This window comes from Pelobates fuscus, chromosome 12, assembly GCF_036172605.1.
Source record: "Pelobates fuscus isolate aPelFus1 chromosome 12, aPelFus1.pri, whole genome shotgun sequence".
Taxonomy (NCBI): Eukaryota; Metazoa; Chordata; class Amphibia; order Anura; family Pelobatidae; genus Pelobates; species Pelobates fuscus.
The window spans coordinates 37,161,865-37,180,021 of NC_086328.1; the positions used below are offsets into that span (position 1 = coordinate 37,161,865).

At 48.2% G+C, this 18,157-nt stretch overlaps 1 protein-coding gene across 1 annotated transcript in view; it reads right to left on the reverse strand.

Moving 5' to 3' along the window:
* Positions 1-12,594: 12,594 nt before the first annotated feature.
* Positions 12,595-18,157, reverse strand: part of LOC134578990 (cytochrome P450 2J4-like) — a 69,990-nt gene continuing 64,427 nt past the window's right edge. The window contains exon 9 of the mRNA XM_063438116.1: positions 12,595-13,369. Within this exon, the coding sequence (XP_063294186.1) occupies positions 13,188-13,369 (182 nt within the window). The 3' untranslated portion in view covers positions 12,595-13,187. The remainder of the gene's footprint in view (positions 13,370-18,157) is intronic.

The following is an 18,157-nucleotide window of genomic DNA, read 5'->3' on the forward strand; positions in this document are numbered from 1 at the left end:
GGGACAAAGGTAGGGCAGAGGCCGACTGCACTCTGCCCAGCTGCCAGCTCTTATGCTGGGGTGCTGGGAACATAGTCCAGCTCGGTAGCCAGGGGAACATGGGAATCAGTGGGGGTTAACATCTCCTCTGTTAACCCTGGGGCCAAGTTAGGAGTTAGCTGTGGAGGGGAATTCGTACTTACCCCCTCCTCCTGTTGTCCCTGTGAGGGTAGTTGGGGATCTGGACAGGCTGTCCAGCATCCCTGTAGGTCAGGCACAGAGACCACGGTCCCATCTGCACCGTCTGGGAGATTGGTGTCTCCCCTTGTTAGGGTAAGCTGCCGCTGGGGAGGGAGGGTGCTGCGCCTATCTCCACTCCCATAACATTGTCCTGCTGCTGGAGAGAGAGACCAACTGTCTCTGCTCCCTGTAGGACACACTGCTGCTGGGGGGGAAGGACGACACCTTCGGCCCCCTGGACTTCACACTGCCACTGGGGAGGAAGGACGGCACCTTCGGTTCCCTGTACCACACACTGCCGCTGGGGAGGAAGGACGGCACCTTCAGCTCCCTGTACCACACACTGCCGCTGGGGAGGAAGGGCGACACCTTCGGCTCCCTGTAACTCGCACTGCCGCTGGGGAGGAAGGACGACACCTTTGGCTCCCTGTAACTCACACTGCCTGCTGGGGAGGAAGGACGCCACCTTCATCTCCCTGGGGCGCCAACTGCCACTTGAGATTGGGTGTCCATATCCTCAAGCTCCACAGTCTTTGCTCAAAGGCCCTTGCCGCACTGTTCTCAGCACTCAACTGGCGCATTACTTGGGAGATCACCTCGTTTGAAGGGTCTGGGCCATAGCAGACGCGTTGTCCTCCTAGCGACGTATCAGGTTGAGGTGCTCTTCGCAGGGTTCTATCCATGCTCGCTCCATGCTGCTGTAGGTAGGGATGCTGCGCAGTGGCTAGCGTTGCCCTCAATAACCTCTTATACGATACAAGTGTCTCTGAGCTGCTTCTCCTCGCACTAGGACGCCATCCCACCACTGCCACCACTGTAACGGATCACCTGGCACCCCGACTGGGTACCTCCGTTGAAGGATGCACCTAGCGCTTACAGAGGGCTCCAAGCGCTCCGCCAGGTTCCTAAAATCGATGCCATATACACGTCCCCTAATAGGGGACGTAACAGGGATTAAACTGATAAGAATAGTACTACTTAACACACCACTCCTATCTGGTGGCACATTAGATTGCACGCGCAGTGCCCCAAATTTGAAGTAGGAGGACAGACCAAGCATCTTTTTCCATCTCCCGGTTCCTAAAATCTATGCCCTATACACGTCCCCTGATAGGGGACGTAACAGGGATTAAACTGATAAGAATAGTACTACTTAACACACCACTCCTATCTGGTGGCACATTAGATTGCACGCGCAGTGCCCCAAATTTGAAGTAGGAGGACCGACCAAGCATCTTTTTCTATCTCCCGGTTCCTAAAATCGATGCCATATACACGTCCCCTGATAGGGGATGTAACAGAGATTAAACTGATAGGAATAGTACTACTTAACACACCTTATAATAACGCAGAGAGAGGCAACGCAGAGAGAGGAGTCTGAAGAAGAGGAGTCAGAGGAGGAAGGTGGCTTTGAGGAGGTGGAAGACCAAACACAGCAGGCGTCCCAGGGGGCTTGTTGTCACCTGGCTGGGTGGAGGAAGAGACCTTCAATGACTTCAGTGAGGACAAGGAACGGGACATGGCTAGCTTGGTATCCAACCTTGTGCAAATGGGGAGTTTGCGGTTGTGCAAATGGACTGTTTGCGGTTGTTTGCGGTGCGTTAAACGGGGAGTTTGGTCTGTCACTGTGAAGCGGGCGTAACCCTTACACTACCTGATCGATACAACATCATACCTGATGTTTTAAAGCACGTTATTCCAAACAATTTAGGAATGTTAGGTGATTTATGCCCTTTATGGATTAAAACCAGACTCTGCATCAACTATTTAATTTTCCATGGGAGTTTTGCCATGGATCCCCCTTCGGCATGCCACAGTCCAGGCGTTAGTCCCCTTGAAACAACTTTTTCATCACTATTGTGGCCAGAAAGAGTCCCTGTGGGTTTTAAAATTCACCTGCCTATTGAAGTCTATGGCGGTTCGCCGGGTTCGCCCGTTCGCGAACATTTGCGGAAGTTCGCGGTTCGCGAACCGAAAATTTTATGTTCGCGACATCACTACCAATGATTTCCACATCTTTTTGTGTACAGTGAGCTACTCCTAGTGGTACAATGGTGGTAAAACGCTGTTCACTCGAACCCTATAATCAAGCCACCCTCTATCTCCCCGAACTTTGTCTATTTAATTGCAACATTTTTCTGAAATATTAATTTGAAAATGCAATCACTTCATTAGTAATGTTCTAAAGAGCTCAGCTCTGACCAATTGTAAAATAAATAGGGAAAAGACATATGGTAGAGCAGAAGCTAGCAGATGTAGTCTCCATTCCAGCCACAAACAGATCCACCATGCAAGCAAAGAGATTCTGATTGCCAAAGGTCTGTTTATTGTTACTTCCCTTTCTCTCCTAAAGAGAAATTGAGGTTAGATCCTATACCTCTCAACATTTTGACAAGAGGCACAGCTACAACAATCCCGGGCGGGAGGCCAAGAGAGCGCCCCACCTACCCCTGGGCACTAACATCCCCACACGACGAGTAACCTCTACCACAAGCCCACTGGGGCCAAACACCAAACACCACTGGGGCCAAACACCAAAGGGGTTAAAACCCCAGCACATCGCCCACACGGGTGGAGGATCCGGGTCCGCTATCGGTGGCACGGTCCCACCCAGATGTTCTGTCCCACCCCCCAGGGGGAAGGACTTGTACGCAAAGAGGTCCCGAGTCAGTGGCTTGAAGATGCAGGCCGGAAACCTATCACTGCACATCTGGAGTGAATAAAAACTTTAGTGTGGCCTTTAAGGGACACTGTATGGTAGCATGTCAAACTTGCGGCCCACCTGCCCAGGAGTCACATTGTGCTGTGGCTGTGACCAGCCACAAGACAGGAAAGATTTTTCCTGTCTGCCTTACCACGGCGATCGCGTGTTCCGATGGCCGCAAAAAGCGCTAAGCTTTAGTCCACGCCGGCCACCGCATATGCACATACAGCATGTGAAGGTCATATCCAGCAGCTGTGCTACAGTGTGCAAAGTGTCTGTCTGCCTGCAGAGCAGGTCAGCCACTCCCCCTTACCTCCTGCTCGCAGTACCAGAGGAGCGTCTGGCCTGCTTGAGCAGAGAAGAGCAGGGCTGAAACTGGAAGACGAGTGGCTCATCTTAAGGTAGGGGAAGAGGGGGCGTGTATTAAATTGGGGAGGGACGGGCAGTATATTAAACTAGGGGAGTGAGGGGCAATGTATTAATTTGGGGGAGGGAGGCAGTGTGTTAAACACAGACACTGCACCCACTACACAACATCCACTAGAAAGACACTGCACCCACTACACACACACAGCACTGTATCCACTATAGACATGCATACAATGCTTTCACTATACACACTGTATACAATACACACACTGCATCAGAATATGAACCCGTTAATGACAAAAACCTTTTTGGGATGCAACACGTTTGTGACCAAAGCCTTTTTGGCACGTTTACCACGCCTTCTTTCTACCACAATTTTCTCCTTTCTATTTAAGTGCACCCACTTTTATACATCATTTAAAAAAGAAAAAGAACAATGGGGCTTGTAACAAATGCTCCTTCCAACGTACTTTTGCCATGGACTCCTGGAGGAGTGTGGAAGTCGGCCTCCTGCCCACCGGCCCAGGTCTGGGACACCGTTTTGGAGTTACCCTGCCCAGCCGCCATTAGCATCTTTCCCTGGGTGCCCGTGGTTCGGCACTTTCTAATCTAATCCATAATAGGAGGAAAAAGAACAGGGGTAAAGCCAATGCTTGGTACACTAAGGAATGGGGGGTCACCACAAATGGAAAACTGAAAAACAAGGAAAGTGTACCTAAAGGGACTGGGATTGACAGTATTAACTCAAATGTGAGTATCGAGTGTCCCAAGAAAAGAACTTCCAGACTAGGAACTAATAATAATAAAAGAAAAAATAAATAAATTGTATTAAGTCAAATACAAAAGAGAAAAATCAAATCAAAAAGTTAAATTAATGAAAAATGTATAAATAATTCTCAGTATCAATAGGGACATTTTAGTTAATGGTACTGGTTTAAGTACCTATTATTTTTTTTTTTTTTAGACAATCTTTATTTTCGTTTTATAGTAGACATACATCAAAAGGGAGGTACAGGTGTACTTATATCAATAGGCATTGAGAACAGGTTAATTGGCTAAAAAAGTTAACATCGGTGTAGTAACAACAGTATCTACTATTCATTTGTTATATATGCACCATAATAACCATTGAGGGTAAAACTTGTAACAGTGATTGCTTCCTATCAAAATGGGTGACAGCGACTGTACAGGGAACCGGGGGCTCGGGGCGTCCCTACCAGAGGGGGCGCTTTAGGGGCAATCCCCAGCTAGCATGTAGGACGTATCGTGGGCGAAATGAGGAGGTCAGTACCCCAAGTGGGTTGCGCATTTATCCAGATGCATGTACCCGGTGAGATTAATATTTCAGTCATATGGTAAGTGAGTACCGTCTTGTTCGTCAGATTATTGCTATCCTCCTGTCTGAGGTTATTACGTGTGGGTATACTATGTCAGTAGTTCCGGTCCCTTAGGTCCGATTATCGGGCATCTGGTCATGTCTAGGAGCAAATCGCACGTCTGGGTTTGTGCGGGCGGCATTCAGGCATTGGGCCTGTGCATTGTAAGCATTGTCGATGTCGGAGTCCGGGCATCTCAAGGCCGTACAAGTAAGTAGCAGTGGGTGTGGGGTACGGTGGAAGTTGGAATATATGAACACAGGGGACGTCCTGGGAGGGTGGGCGTTTATGAGGTAGGGTGGGTCCCTATTCAGTCGAATGGTCAATTGTCCATTATTCAGTCAGGGGGGGCGAGACAGGGGAGGAGGGGGAGGGAGGAGAGGGGGGGGGGGAAAGGGGGTGAAGGCCTCCGGCTTCCCGCTCCATCCATCATAAGGTACCACAACCACGGCGCCCAGGTACGATCACATTTCTCAAGCCTCCCATAGAGCGCTGCCGTGAGTGATTCCATATGGTGTATCTCTCCCACCTTGTCTAGCCACTGCCAGAGGGTAGGCGCATCCTTCTGTTTCCACCTAGTTGGGATTAATGCCGCTGCCGCGGACAGCAGGTGTTTGAGTAGTGATTTTTTGTATGCGGAGATGGACATGTCTGTGTGGTGAAGGAGCATGGCGAGGGGTTGGAGAGGAATGGTAATATCCGTTATGAGACGGATGGTCTCCCTAATCTCTGACCAGAAGGGAGTGATGTCAGGGCAACTCCACCAGATATGAATAAAAGAGCCATCAGGGGCCCCACACCTCCAGCATTCGTTTGGTATACTCGGGTCTATACGGTGTATGATGTCCGGAGTTCTATACCAGTGTGTGAGGATTTTAAAGCTAGTCTCTTGAAGCTTAGAGCTGATGGAGCATTTGTGAGTCAGTATGAGGATCTTGTCCCATTCCTGCTCCGTGAGTGTAGACCCCGTGTCCGATTCCCATTTCGCGATGTACCTCGGAGGGGGCTGATGTTCGCCGTCAAGTAGGGTCGCATATAGCTGTGAGACCCCCCTTTCCGGATGGATTTGTGCTATACAAAGGGATTCGAACTGCGTGGGCGGTCTGGTCAGGCAATGTTTGTTAGGGAAGGTCGCGTAGTAAGCTCGAATTTGGGCGTAATGAAAGTGATCTATTCCAGATGGTGTCTTGTCCCCCAGTATATCGGTGAGAAGTCTGAGGTGGGTACCCCGCAGCAACTGCCGAAAACTGAGCCAACCGGTGTCTGTGAAGGCGCGTAAGTCTGAAGGTGTGAGTCCCCCTCCCACCCGTGGGTTATGTGTAATGGGTGTAAGGGGACCGTCGGTGGTGGTGAGTTGATGTGTGAACCGTAATTTACACCAGACTCGCAGTGTGGCGTCGGTCAGCGGATTGCCCGTTCGTAGCGCTGTTAGAGTGAGTGAACTGAGCCATAGGCGGGAGGGGAGTACTCCCCCCGCCTGTGTCCGCTCCATGGGGACCCACAGTTTGGCCGTGGGGCGTGCGTGCCAGTCAACTACCCTGAGTAGGTGTGCCGCATGGTAGTATCCCCGGAGGGAAGGGAGTCCCGCACCTCCTTTACTTTTAGGGCGCTCTAGGAGCTTCCTGCTAATTCTGCTCGCCTTACCGTTCCAAACAAACTGCCGTATCGCTGTGTCTAGTGTTTGGAAGAAGGACCTGGGTATCGTAATGGGGATAGCTTGAAACAAGTACAGGAGGCGCGGGAGTACATTCATCTTCACGGCATTAATTCGGCCAAACCACGAGGCGTAGAGGCCCTTCCAACGGTGAAGATCCGCCTGGAGGACTGAAAGGATGGAGAGAAAGTTTAACTGGAACAGGAGTGTTAGGTCACTGGGCAGCCAAACGCCGAGATACTTGAGTTTCGTATCACACCAGGAAAAGCGAAACTGCGACTTTAAGTGCGCGACTCTCTCGGCGGCGAGTGAGATCGGCAAGGCTTCCGATTTGCTGAGGTTTAGCTTGAGATTGGAGATCTCACCGAAGATTCGGAAGGCCCGGAGGAGATTAGGGAAGGAGACCGCGGGGTTATCTAGAAAGAACAGCATGTCGTCGGCATAGGCGGCTACTTTATGTTCAGAGTGGTGGTGTCTATACCCGGTGATTCCCCCGTCCCGTCTGACCGCCTCCAGGAAGGGTTCTAGAGAGAGGGCAAACAGGAGGGGGGACAGGGGGCAGCCCTGCCTGGTGCCGTTCCGAATGGCAAAGGGGGCTGAGAGACCGCCGTTAATCCGAATGCGGGCCGTCGGGTTCGTGTACAGGGCGAGGATCCACGAGCGTATGTGGGGGCCAAACCGCATGTGACTGAGGGTGGCTTCAAGGTACTGCCAGTCGACCCGGTCGAAGGCCTTCTCCGCGTCTGTGGAGACCAGGATTAGGCTGCTGTTTGTCGATCTAGCCGAGTGGATCATATGTAGGGCTCGGATGGTGTTGTCTCGAGCTTCCCGTCCTTGAATGAACCCCACCTGGTCTGGGTGGACCAGAGTGGGGAGGACGCGGGCGAGTCTCACCGCGATGGTTTTTGCGAAAAGCTTAAGATCGGCATTGAGGAGCGAGATCGGTCTATAGCTCCCACAGTCAGTGGGGTCTTTCCCCTCTTTAGGTATGACCGTGACCGTGGCACGGAGGGTGTCCGTCGGGAACCGCCCGCCGTCTAGCAAGGAGTTGAGACCCTGTAGCAGATGTGGTAACAGTATGTCTTTGAACTTTCGCAAGTATGAGACCGTCAAACCGTCGGGGCCCGGTGCTTTATTCGACTTAGAGCTTTTAAGTGCGGCTGCGAGTTCCTCCCCCGTCAGAGGCTGTTCCAGCTCCTCGGCTAGTTCCTCCGGGAGCGTTCGGCCTACGTGTTCTGTGAGGAAGGCATTTATTTTGTGCAGGTGTTGGGGTCTATCTGATCGTCGTGTCGTGGTATCTAGATTATATAGCTCCTCATAGAAAAGCCTAAACGTGTGCAAGATATCCGACGGAGTCCTTGTCAGTGTCCCGTCCTTCCCTTTAATCTGGTGGATATGGTGTTGTCTCCGTGTCTGCTGCAGTGAGCGAGCTAGTGTCCTACCGCATTTGTCAGAGAACTCATAAAAGTGTCTGTGGGATTTGCGTAAGGTCTGAAGTAAGTTCTGTGATAACAGGTCTCTAAGCTGCCTTCGTGTGTCTGTGAGGCGTCGGTATGTTTCGTCCGTCTGGTCACTTTTATGGGTTGTCTCTAAGGCGGCTATTTCGCGTAGCAGCTCCTGTGTTCTGGCCGAGCGCTCTTTTTTCCGCCGGGAGCACAATTTAATCATGTGTCCCCGGATCACGCATTTATGTGCCTCCCAGACCGTGAGGGGTGCAGTGTCGGGCCTGACATTGTCATGGAAGTATTGGGTCAGGGTCTGGGTTATTTGTGTGGCGATAGTGTTGTCCGTCAGGATAGTTTCATTTAGCCTCCAGTGGCGGTCACTGGGTTTGAAGAGTGGTGACTTTATGGTGGCTTGGACCGGAGCGTGATCAGAGTCGTGCTGTAACCCTATCGAGGAGGACATGAGGAAGGGGAGGTATTCCTGTGCTAGGAAGATATAATCAATTCTGCTATACCTATTATGTGCTGCTGAGTAGCATGTGTAATCTTTGTCATCAGGATGCGCCACCCTCCAGCAGTCCACCAGGCCCGATCTGGACAGGGCTTGCTTAGCTTGCCGGATACAGTGCGGGGGAATGGCGCTAGAGCCCGCGGAAGAGTCCATCCGGGGGTCCAGGGGGATGTTGAGGTCACCGGTGAGGATCAGAGTTCCCTCCCGGAACCTCTCCAATTTCACGAGGGATTTAGCCAAGAATCGGTGTTGCCCTTTATTGGGGCAGTAAATTGTAGCGAACGTGTATGTGTGGTCAGCTATCGTGCCCTTAACAAATAAAAATCTGCCCATGGGATCAGCCTGTGTCGCTGAGCTGAGAAACGGGGTGTTGTGGGAGAAGAGGATGGCAACCCCCGCACGTTTGGCATCGGGGTGGTTAGCATAAAATCCCAATGGAAATCTCCTGTCTTTAATCCGCGGGGCATCATCTCCTTTCAGATGTGTTTCTTGTAGAAAAGCTACTGAAACCTTTTGTGACCATAGAGTGTGCAGCAGATGGCGCCTTTTATTTGGGGAGTTGAGACCGCGGACATTATGTGTCCTCAGGAGCAAAGGCGAGGGTCTGAAGCCCGACGCCATGTCCGAGCAGCGGCACCGTACTCCTGGAGGGAGCGGGGCGCCGGGGGAAAGGAGGAGGGGGAAAAGGGATGTAAAGGGCAGAGAGGGGCAGTAGGGAGAGGGGTGGATGGGAGAGGTTAGGGTGCTAGCCCGTGAAGGGGCTCTGTGGTATAGGCAACCGTAGCCCTAGGTCTAGCTAGGGTGACCTAATTTACAAGAGGGCCGGTCGCAGGGGGTCACGGAAGTCTTGCGGGTGTGGTCTGTCAGGATATACCAGGGACCGCGGCCCCTCGGACCACGTTATCGCTCGGCAAGTCTACTGGGGGTCTCGTTAGGTAGCTGGAGTGGGCGGGCAGGGAATTAAGTCCGGGCAGGATTAACGCGTATTCCCAGGGGCGTCCTACCGTAAACCGTCAGGTTCGTCAGAGCATCCGGGGGACGGGCACCGGGAAGGGGGCACTATGTCTTATGCTACGTCTCTAGGGGGGTAGCAACAATAGGGGCCTTCCAGCCATGCCATGGTGGGTCGGGTGTAGTGAATGAATCCGTGTCCTGGTTCACGGGCCGACCCCGGGCCAATCGGGGTGGCAGTATATGAGGGTACGTCAGTCAATCCAGTCCGGGGATCGTCGCACACATAGGCAGAGTTAGTCGGGTGTTCACAAACAGTACATATCATGCAAAGTCATACATTGCTCTCAATATCCCCATTGAGTGAAACCATACCCAGGCCCTCCCGCCCCCAAAGCCTCTCGTCCCGTGGCAGCGCGGGCCGTCCCATGGACAGCACGGGCGGTCCGCTCAGCCCCGGGAGCGAAAACACGACAGCAGCATGGCATGCATAACATAAAAGCAATTAACAGAAAACAAACTTTATGGGTGCGTGGAGGCATGTGGACTGACATATAACAGAACTGGGGGACAAGCAAGCTCAACACAGTACCAAGGTTAGATCAGATCACCCCAAGGGGCCCTCCTCCCCCCTCCCAGCTAAGGGAATCATTTGAGCGGCACATCGTGTGGGTGGGGGGCAATTGGTGCCCGTGGGTTAGGGAGTCGCTGCGGTGTGGCCATCCAATCTGCTCAAAGTGCTAGGAGCCCCAAACAGAAAGATCAAACGATAGCATGCGGGTGTGTAAGAAACAGGGTAGGTTACATTTCACAAAACATGTGACATTCCAGCCTAAGCAAAGAACCCCCGATATACCCAAACCCCGCCACCCAACCCTGGTTCAGTGTGTGTCCACTCGGCCCCAGTTTATGGGTTGTCATGCGGGTCGACAGTTACTGGCGAGGTGGTCTGCGGGGCAGGGGGGAGGTAGACCTCCAGTAAGTCGGTCCACGAGAAGGAACCGGGGTAATGGCATGTCATGAGGGGAAAACAAAACCAGTATGCCTCATCTCAGGAACCCCGGTAAGGTGAGTTCCGTTGCATAGTTGACCCGGAAGGCATCGGTGAATCCCACGCCCGTACCCCACCCAAGAGACAGTCAGATCGTGAGAGGTGCAGGCCCACCCCAATAACCCGTGATGGTCAGAACTATAGGCCCTAGGTCCCCTTACACTTGGCAGGATGGGGAACATGGCAGTACCCCAGTGGATGAAAGTGTGAGTACTTATCTGATATCGCGGAGCCATGGGGTAATCTCAGCAGGTTAAGTCAGTGCAGGAGGGCAGGGAAGCTCCGGGGCCTGTATGGATCAGATTATTCTTCGGGCTCATCAGGGCCTCCCCATCGTGTGGGCTGTGTGTCGCTCCGTGCCTGGTTGCGTAGCGGAGCCGGTACTTCAGGATGGTCCGGGCGGGCCGGGGGTTGGTCCAAAATCCAGTTGCGGATGGAAACCGGTGGCAAGTCCATCGTCCTCAGGAAACTGGGTACGTCGTTGGGCCACCTCAGTGTGCACCACGTGTTCCCTCGCTTGGCCTGGAGGCTGAAGGGAAAGCCCCACTTATAGGGAATACGTTTCTCTTGGAGTGCATGCGTGAGAGGCCTCAGAGCCCTTCGTGCATCCAGAGTGAGGGTGGATAAGTCCTGATATAGCGAGATAGTGGCCTCTTGGAAGGTGATGGTCTGAGGGCGTGCTGCTCTCATGATGGCGTCCTTGAGTTGAAAGGACAGGAGGCAGCAGATCACGTCACGTGGCAGGCCGTCTCTCCTGGGGGGGCGCAGGGCCCTGTGAGCACGTTCTATTTGAAAGTCCTCTGGGGCGATGTCGCCCAGAATGTGGGTAAATAACTGTGTGAGGGTTGAGGTCAGGTTTTCTTGGTCAGTTTCAGGTAGGCCCCGAATTCTAATATTATTGCGCCTTCCCCTGTTGTCCAGGTCTTCCACCTGTCTTCGGAGGTCAAGCAGCACAGAGCCTTGCCTAGCTGTGGCATGGTCTGCCGATTGGGAGTGTTGTATGGCCCTGAGGTTCTCCCCTTCTAGTTCCGAGACTCTCTCTTCTAGCGCTGAAAGGTCTCTCCGTACCTCCTGTATCTCCTCTCGTATCGCCGACCGCAGCTCCGATACTAGGGCTGTCTTGTCAGACTTTGAGAGCATGTTGGCTGAGATGGTTGCCAGTTCGGCAGTTATCCTCGCAAGAGGGTCTCCGCTGGCCGCCCCTGGCTCCGAGCCTGCATTACTCTCCGCCCCTGGGGAAGCGGCCGCCATCTTGTCCGCGTGTCTCGCGGGTCTCGTGCTATCAGAAAAGGAGAGGAATTCATCGAGCGGACCTGCGGTTTTTCTTTGCGGGCTGGACCCAGATGGTCCCGGGGTGCCCTGGCGCTTCGTTCTGCCCATCGCTGTGGTGTAGTGTGGCATTGATATGGGGCTTTGTGGTCCGAGGCGGCGGAGCTCCTGTGGTGTGCGACTCACTCCATGCACGGCAAGCCACGCCCCCCAAGTACCTATTATTTTGTTCACCTTTTGTACACAAGCACTTATATATACATTCTTTCATTTATTTACCTTTTTTTTTTTCTCTTTTGCATTTGACTTAATAAAATGTATTTATTTTTGCTTTTATTATCATTAGTTCCTAGTCTGGAAGTTATTTTCTTGGGACACTCGATACTCACATTTGCGTTAATACTATCCATCCCAGTCCCTTTATGTACATTTTTCTTGTTTTTCACGAATCCATAAAAGTACCCATAATCCAACCCTCTAATCCCAGTCCTAATCTCACCCTCTATCCCTATACCTTAATCCCACCTTTCTGAGGATTCCCCCTGCTGATGTCAGTCCTGACATCAGCAGGATTGCCTTGCTCACACAGTACAGTGGGCATAGCCCAACATCTATCCTGCAGCATGGGGAAAAAAAGCAGTAAAATCTCACCAGGGTTTTTTCAGGTGGCCCCTAACCTTATTTATAACGCTGCAGGCTATGGACACACTTAGAAATACGGCGTATGAGCAAAATAGGCCAGCCACGGTAATTAAAGGGCTATGAGCAGTGCTAATAATAATAAAAAAAAAGGCTATTTTTAGAACCATTTCATAAATACAAACAAATTCGGGACCAAAAATAAATCTCTCAAGCATTCTGGCTTCTCACAAAAAGAGGGTCTTTACTACAAATAATAGGTACAGGTGGATTTTGGTTTCAGCCTATCTTTAAAATGTGTGATTAGAGTTTTGTTATAGTGATAATGGAAAAATTGGATGCAATGTGAAGACAGGAAATCTACTCCATGATAATGGAAGCAGAAGAAATAAAAGTCATAGCCACCTTAAATGAAAACATTCATCAATTTTTATTATTTAAAATACAAGATTAAATGTATTGCAGCCTTTGTGTGTATTATGTTGTAATGCAAACGTACAGTGCATATAGAAACTATCTAATTTCAGTGAATTTCCTGTTTTACATTTCCTTGGGGACCAAGGAAGCACAGTCAGTGGGAGATGGCAGAGTAAAGTTGTAGCAAATAAAGAGTTAAGAGGAGCTGATAGGCTTTCCTAAATAAGGGTGTTTTTAGGGATTTTATTTTAAGAGAAGGAGAATCGGATGTCCCGCTGAAGGGCATTCCATAAAGAGGGTGCAACCATGGAGAAATCCTTCAAATCAGAGTCTAAGGAATGGGTGCAAAAACAGGACAATGACAGGTTGTTTGGCTGAGCGAAGACGCTGAGATGGAGCATATTTGCTAATGAAGGAGGAGATGTAAGCAGGCGCAAGGTTATGGAGAGCTTTGTAAGCTAGCACAAGAACTTTGTACTGAATCCTGAATGAAACCGGAAACTGGAAGGTAGAGGAGTCTGGCAAAGGCATTTATTACAGACAGTAGAAGGGTAATTATAATTGATCTTGCAGATATTACGTTTATTTCCGTGATACCAGACGCATTTTGAAACGTTTTGGGGTCTGGGCGACCCCAAACACTGATGTGAGGTCTGGAGTTGATGTTGGGTCTGGCCATTGGAATTCAAATTGCGTCAGGAGCGTGGTAAAAAAGAGGAATATTTCCATACGAGCAAGATTTTCTCCAAGACAAACTCGTGGCCCTGAGAAAAAAAGAAAAAAAAACAGAACAGACAGAGCAGTTATAAAAAAGTTCTAAATACGAAATTTCACATTTTCTATGATTCTATATCCCCTTGAAAGCAACCTAAAAGGGTTACTTTAAGCACATGATCCCTTCAGTTGTTTGAAGTGGTCATGGTGCTTTGAATCTGTATGTGTAGTTTCAGTAACTAACTCTGAACATATAATGATTATTAACTTTGCTGCCAGAGGTTACCACCAGAAGCGTCAGTGTAATGACGTGACTGCATTTTTAAATAGGTTGTTTTTATTTTTATTAATAAAAAATCCTATTTTTTAAATTAAATATCTGATATGGAGTAATAACTCAACGAAGTTATTAAACATTTCATTTGTTCTCTCCATTGTTTTTTATGGCAAATACACATTTTATATTTTTTGTTTGTTAATAAAGGCAATTGAATTATACTTACCATGACTTACTTTTCCTGGCTATTACACATGGCAGTATTAAATCGACACTGTAGATACCATAACCACTAATACTCACTAAAGTGGTTATGGTGCCAGGAAACCCTGGGCACATTCCCCTTGTTCGTTGTTAAACTGTGTCTGAATGGTTTAACAATGAATAAGGTTCCTCAGACATAATTGCATGGCCTACTGTCATGAAATGGCAAAAGATGTTAAGGACAGTAAATTTATATTCTGTTATATATAGAAAATCTCTCCAGCATGGATCCCTTTTGTTCATAGTATGATAATGTGTAAGAGAAATAGAGGGGGACATGCGACCACTGGATACTATTGGATTGCTGTGCGTGCTAACGACAGACGTCCAATATGCAAAGAACTGGCATTAACTGTTGTTCTTGGTTCGCTAATGATGGCCAAATCATAAAGTATGCAATTGCTATCATTGACAGCAGTCGCCACACAGCTTCTCCTTTATGAACACTTACAAGAATAATGAAACTTATGCCTGACAAACTTATGCCTGACAACATTCTCCACACAGGTGAATGTTGAAGATACCATCAAATGCAGCTTACTAAATCCAGCAAATGCCATGCTCCCTTTTTCTGATTTGAAGGATCCAGGAAGAAGGATAGCAGAATCACTTCATGAATGAGATGGTAACTGGTCACAACTTTTGAAAGAAATTGAGGTAGCAGCCAAGGGACTACGTTGTTGTGGAATATGTTGTATGTTGTTCTGATGTCATTAGTCAACTGATGCTGTAATATCAATATTCTCCTGGTAGAATCCAAAGCTACTGAAAAAAAGAGTTTTCTGCAGAAAAATCACCAAATCCCAGACCGGTAAAAAATGATTGTGTATGAGGTTTCATTTCATAAATGCCCTGCGAAAGGAGGCAATACTTACCAGAGAAAGGCTGTTAAAGTGGAAACGTAAACCATTAGAGAACAGTTATGGTCACGGTCTAGATCAGACTGCAGAAGACCCAAAATGGGGGAAACTGAAATAGATATCATGTTTGAGCTCTGAAGAGCCTTGTGCTGACAAAAACTTGACATTCAGCTTCTGGAACACTGGACCCTGGGATACCAGGAATTTTGAAACAATGGGAGCCTCCTTTCTCAACAACAGGAAGGACTTCTCTCTAAATCTTTCTTAAAAAGCTATGCAATGAATTGGAAGTTCTAACTCCGGTACATATTTCCTTTAAGTAGAAGTAAATTCATCTTGAGCTAGAGGCCCTGGATGGTGACATCTAGAAAAGTAAAGAGGATTCCAATTTTTGTCAGAACCATTGACAGACTTAACTTGATCCTGTCTGAGAAGGTTTGTTATCATATTTTCATTGCTCCATAGATAGCCTGCAAACATTTTGTATGAATATGGGCACAGGTTGGTTTCATATCCTTCAATAACTGAGCACTCAGGATTCCTTTTTGGTTCTTTAAACCCTTGAGGACCAAACTTCTGGAATAAAAGGGAATCATGACATGTCACACATGTCATGTGTCCTTAAGGGGTTAAATAAACCGCAGAGTCAATGTCTACCCTTATATTTACCCAATGCCCATGAAGGTGTTGCTGAAAATGGCAAAGGGCTTCGTCAACTACTTCACTCCCTGATGTTGGAGAAAAGAGACTGCTACTGCTCAAGCATCCCAACTACCTGAATGGCGTCTGTTGTCATTGTCTTCCACTCCATGTCTCACAGCCTTCCATCTGATTAGTCAAACCACCAGCACAGTCTGTACTAGGGATAAATGGGAGGGGTGCACACAGCAGATTTGCAGTTTTACAGGCTGTTTTTTTATACACCTCCAAAGAAAATATGCATGCATGTTTTTCTTTTTCGGTTATATCAAGTATATAAAGCATTCCTTTAATAAAAATAAAAAAAAAGATAGCCAGGTGAGACATTAAACAAAATAGTAAAGCTTAGGGTTGAATCCTTACAAGTAAGAGGACAGGAAAATGACTGGGAACCATAGTGAAGATGGGGTACTATATGTCAGGATTACAGGATCCAGGATTACATTGATCCAGCACGCAGTACTGTGTCACACCTAGGACTAAGGATAACGTATAACCGGACCTTAGAATGGCCGGACTTAACATATCCAAAAATAGTCAGAATACTTGCCAAGGTCAGGAACACAGAATCAGACAACAATGAGGGAAAGCCAAAAGTCAAGGATACCAGAATTCAGGGAAGTCAAAACAAAGTCAAATACCAGAAAATCGAGATCAGGAACGCACTCTCGGATTACCATCAGGATGAAACCACAACAGGGCAATGAGCAAAAGGAGAATTGGGTTTAAATACCCCTCCTGTGGATCCGATTGGCTGTAACCGGCCTTAGACCCCAAAAGCAATTACCAGGTTTCCATGTGCATGATTGCCGCTCGGCACAACTTTTCCTGTCAGGACGGTAATGCTTCTCGGCACAACTTTTCCTGTCATGGCGTTAAATGCCATTAACCACATTTTTATGTACTGGTGAATACGTGATACTATATATATATATATATATATATATATATATATATGAAGAAGTACATTTTTCTGTCTTTAACCAGCTAACCTGTAGTTAATGCTGCCTTGGTTAGTCAGGGAACAATGCATAATGATGGAGATATCTAACGAGATAATCTATGTGGGTTAGATATATTTCAGTATGCCATTTATAATAGTTCTAGGCAAAGTGCTATGTAGAGCATTCAGCAATATCATACCAGTTTTCATGGTGACATTTGGTATTTAGACTCAGAAATATATTTTACAATTTTAGTTTCAAATAACTCACAATATACAACTGAATTGGAGTAAAGTTCTAAGGTGATCTATTACGTACTAGTGGCAGTTAACTAACCATAAGAATGACCAAACCGGCCCTGATGTTCTCACTAAGGGAGCCTAAGTACATCCTAAACATCCCCCTTTCCAGAACCGTTTTATGGGACACGTAGTTCAGCACTTGACAGCAATTCCTTTAATTGACTGGGAAGGAAGGGTTGATTTGACATTTATGGATGGGCAGAAAAGCTTGGTAATTTAACATCTTTGGATGGCCAGGAGTCTGGAGTATTTTGTGTTTTTTTTATGACAATCTTTTTATTTTTGTTTTTGTCGTTTGAGCAAAAGTGAACATTTATCAATAAAGTACACTAAAGTAGTACAGGGTCAACATCCACATATGTTACAGTGACAATAATGTGTCCAAGTTTGTTGTATCGTTCTAACGATGGTGGTATATGCAGAAGTTCAAACATGCAGCGTTAAAGTTTTTGGCCTGACATGAACCATAATGAAGTAAGACTAAGTCACAGTTTATGCGTTTCATTTGTATAAGGCCTTTGCGAGCAACAATAATCATGGCCATGGGGCTCATCCAAGGTATTGTCTGGGCCGAGTCGTGAAGCAGGTCCCAGCCACCACCAATGCATTCCATGTGCATCCAACTTCCCCCTCACCCTCCCCCTCCCCCACCTGTCTCGCATATGTTACTCCCGTGTCCACTCCCCAGGCCAGTTTTAATAGTTACTGTTGGGTATGTGTGCCCAGCATGAGCAGGGGTTTGTATAGGGGGGATGCCCCACTAGGTGTGAGTGCAAGGTGCTGGGGGCAGCCAGCGAGAAGAGACGAGAAAGGGAGAAAAGGGGGGGGGTGCTGGTGGTCCGGGGGCTTGTGGTCCTTTGTCGTTTGGGGTAGGTTATGCAAATCTGTATAGTACGCCCCAAAACGCCTGAAGGATTCCATCGAGGAACCTTGTAGTTTTGCCGTCATGTCTCTTAATTTGGTGTATGTGGCGTTGTCTCTGTCTCTGCTGCAAGGTTCGTGCAAGGAGTCTACTGCACTTGTTGGAGTATTCAAAGAATAATAGATTTCCGTATCATGTAGAGCAATTCTTGTGAGAGCAATTCCTTAAGTGGTCCGCGGGCGTCTGTAAGTTGTAAATAGATGTCATCTGTCTGTGCCCGCTTGTGCAGTGTCTCTAATGTTGCAATCTTATGCGTCAGCTCAGTCATGTGTTTGGAAAAGTCTTTGTTGCGCTGTGTACACACCTTGATAAAGTGTCCTCTGATTACACATTTATGTCACCAGGGGGGCCACGTCAGGGGTATTGTTAGTGGCAAAGTATTGGGAGAGAACTTGTGTTGTTTGTGTTGTGTTGGTCAGCATATTTTCATTCAATTTCCACTAGAATTCATTAGGTTTGAACAGGGGTGACTTAAGGAGGATATTAACCAGAGTGTGGTCTGAGTCACTATGGTGCAAATCAGGAGGGAAAGGAATTATTGTGCTAAAAAGACATAGTCGATTTGACTGT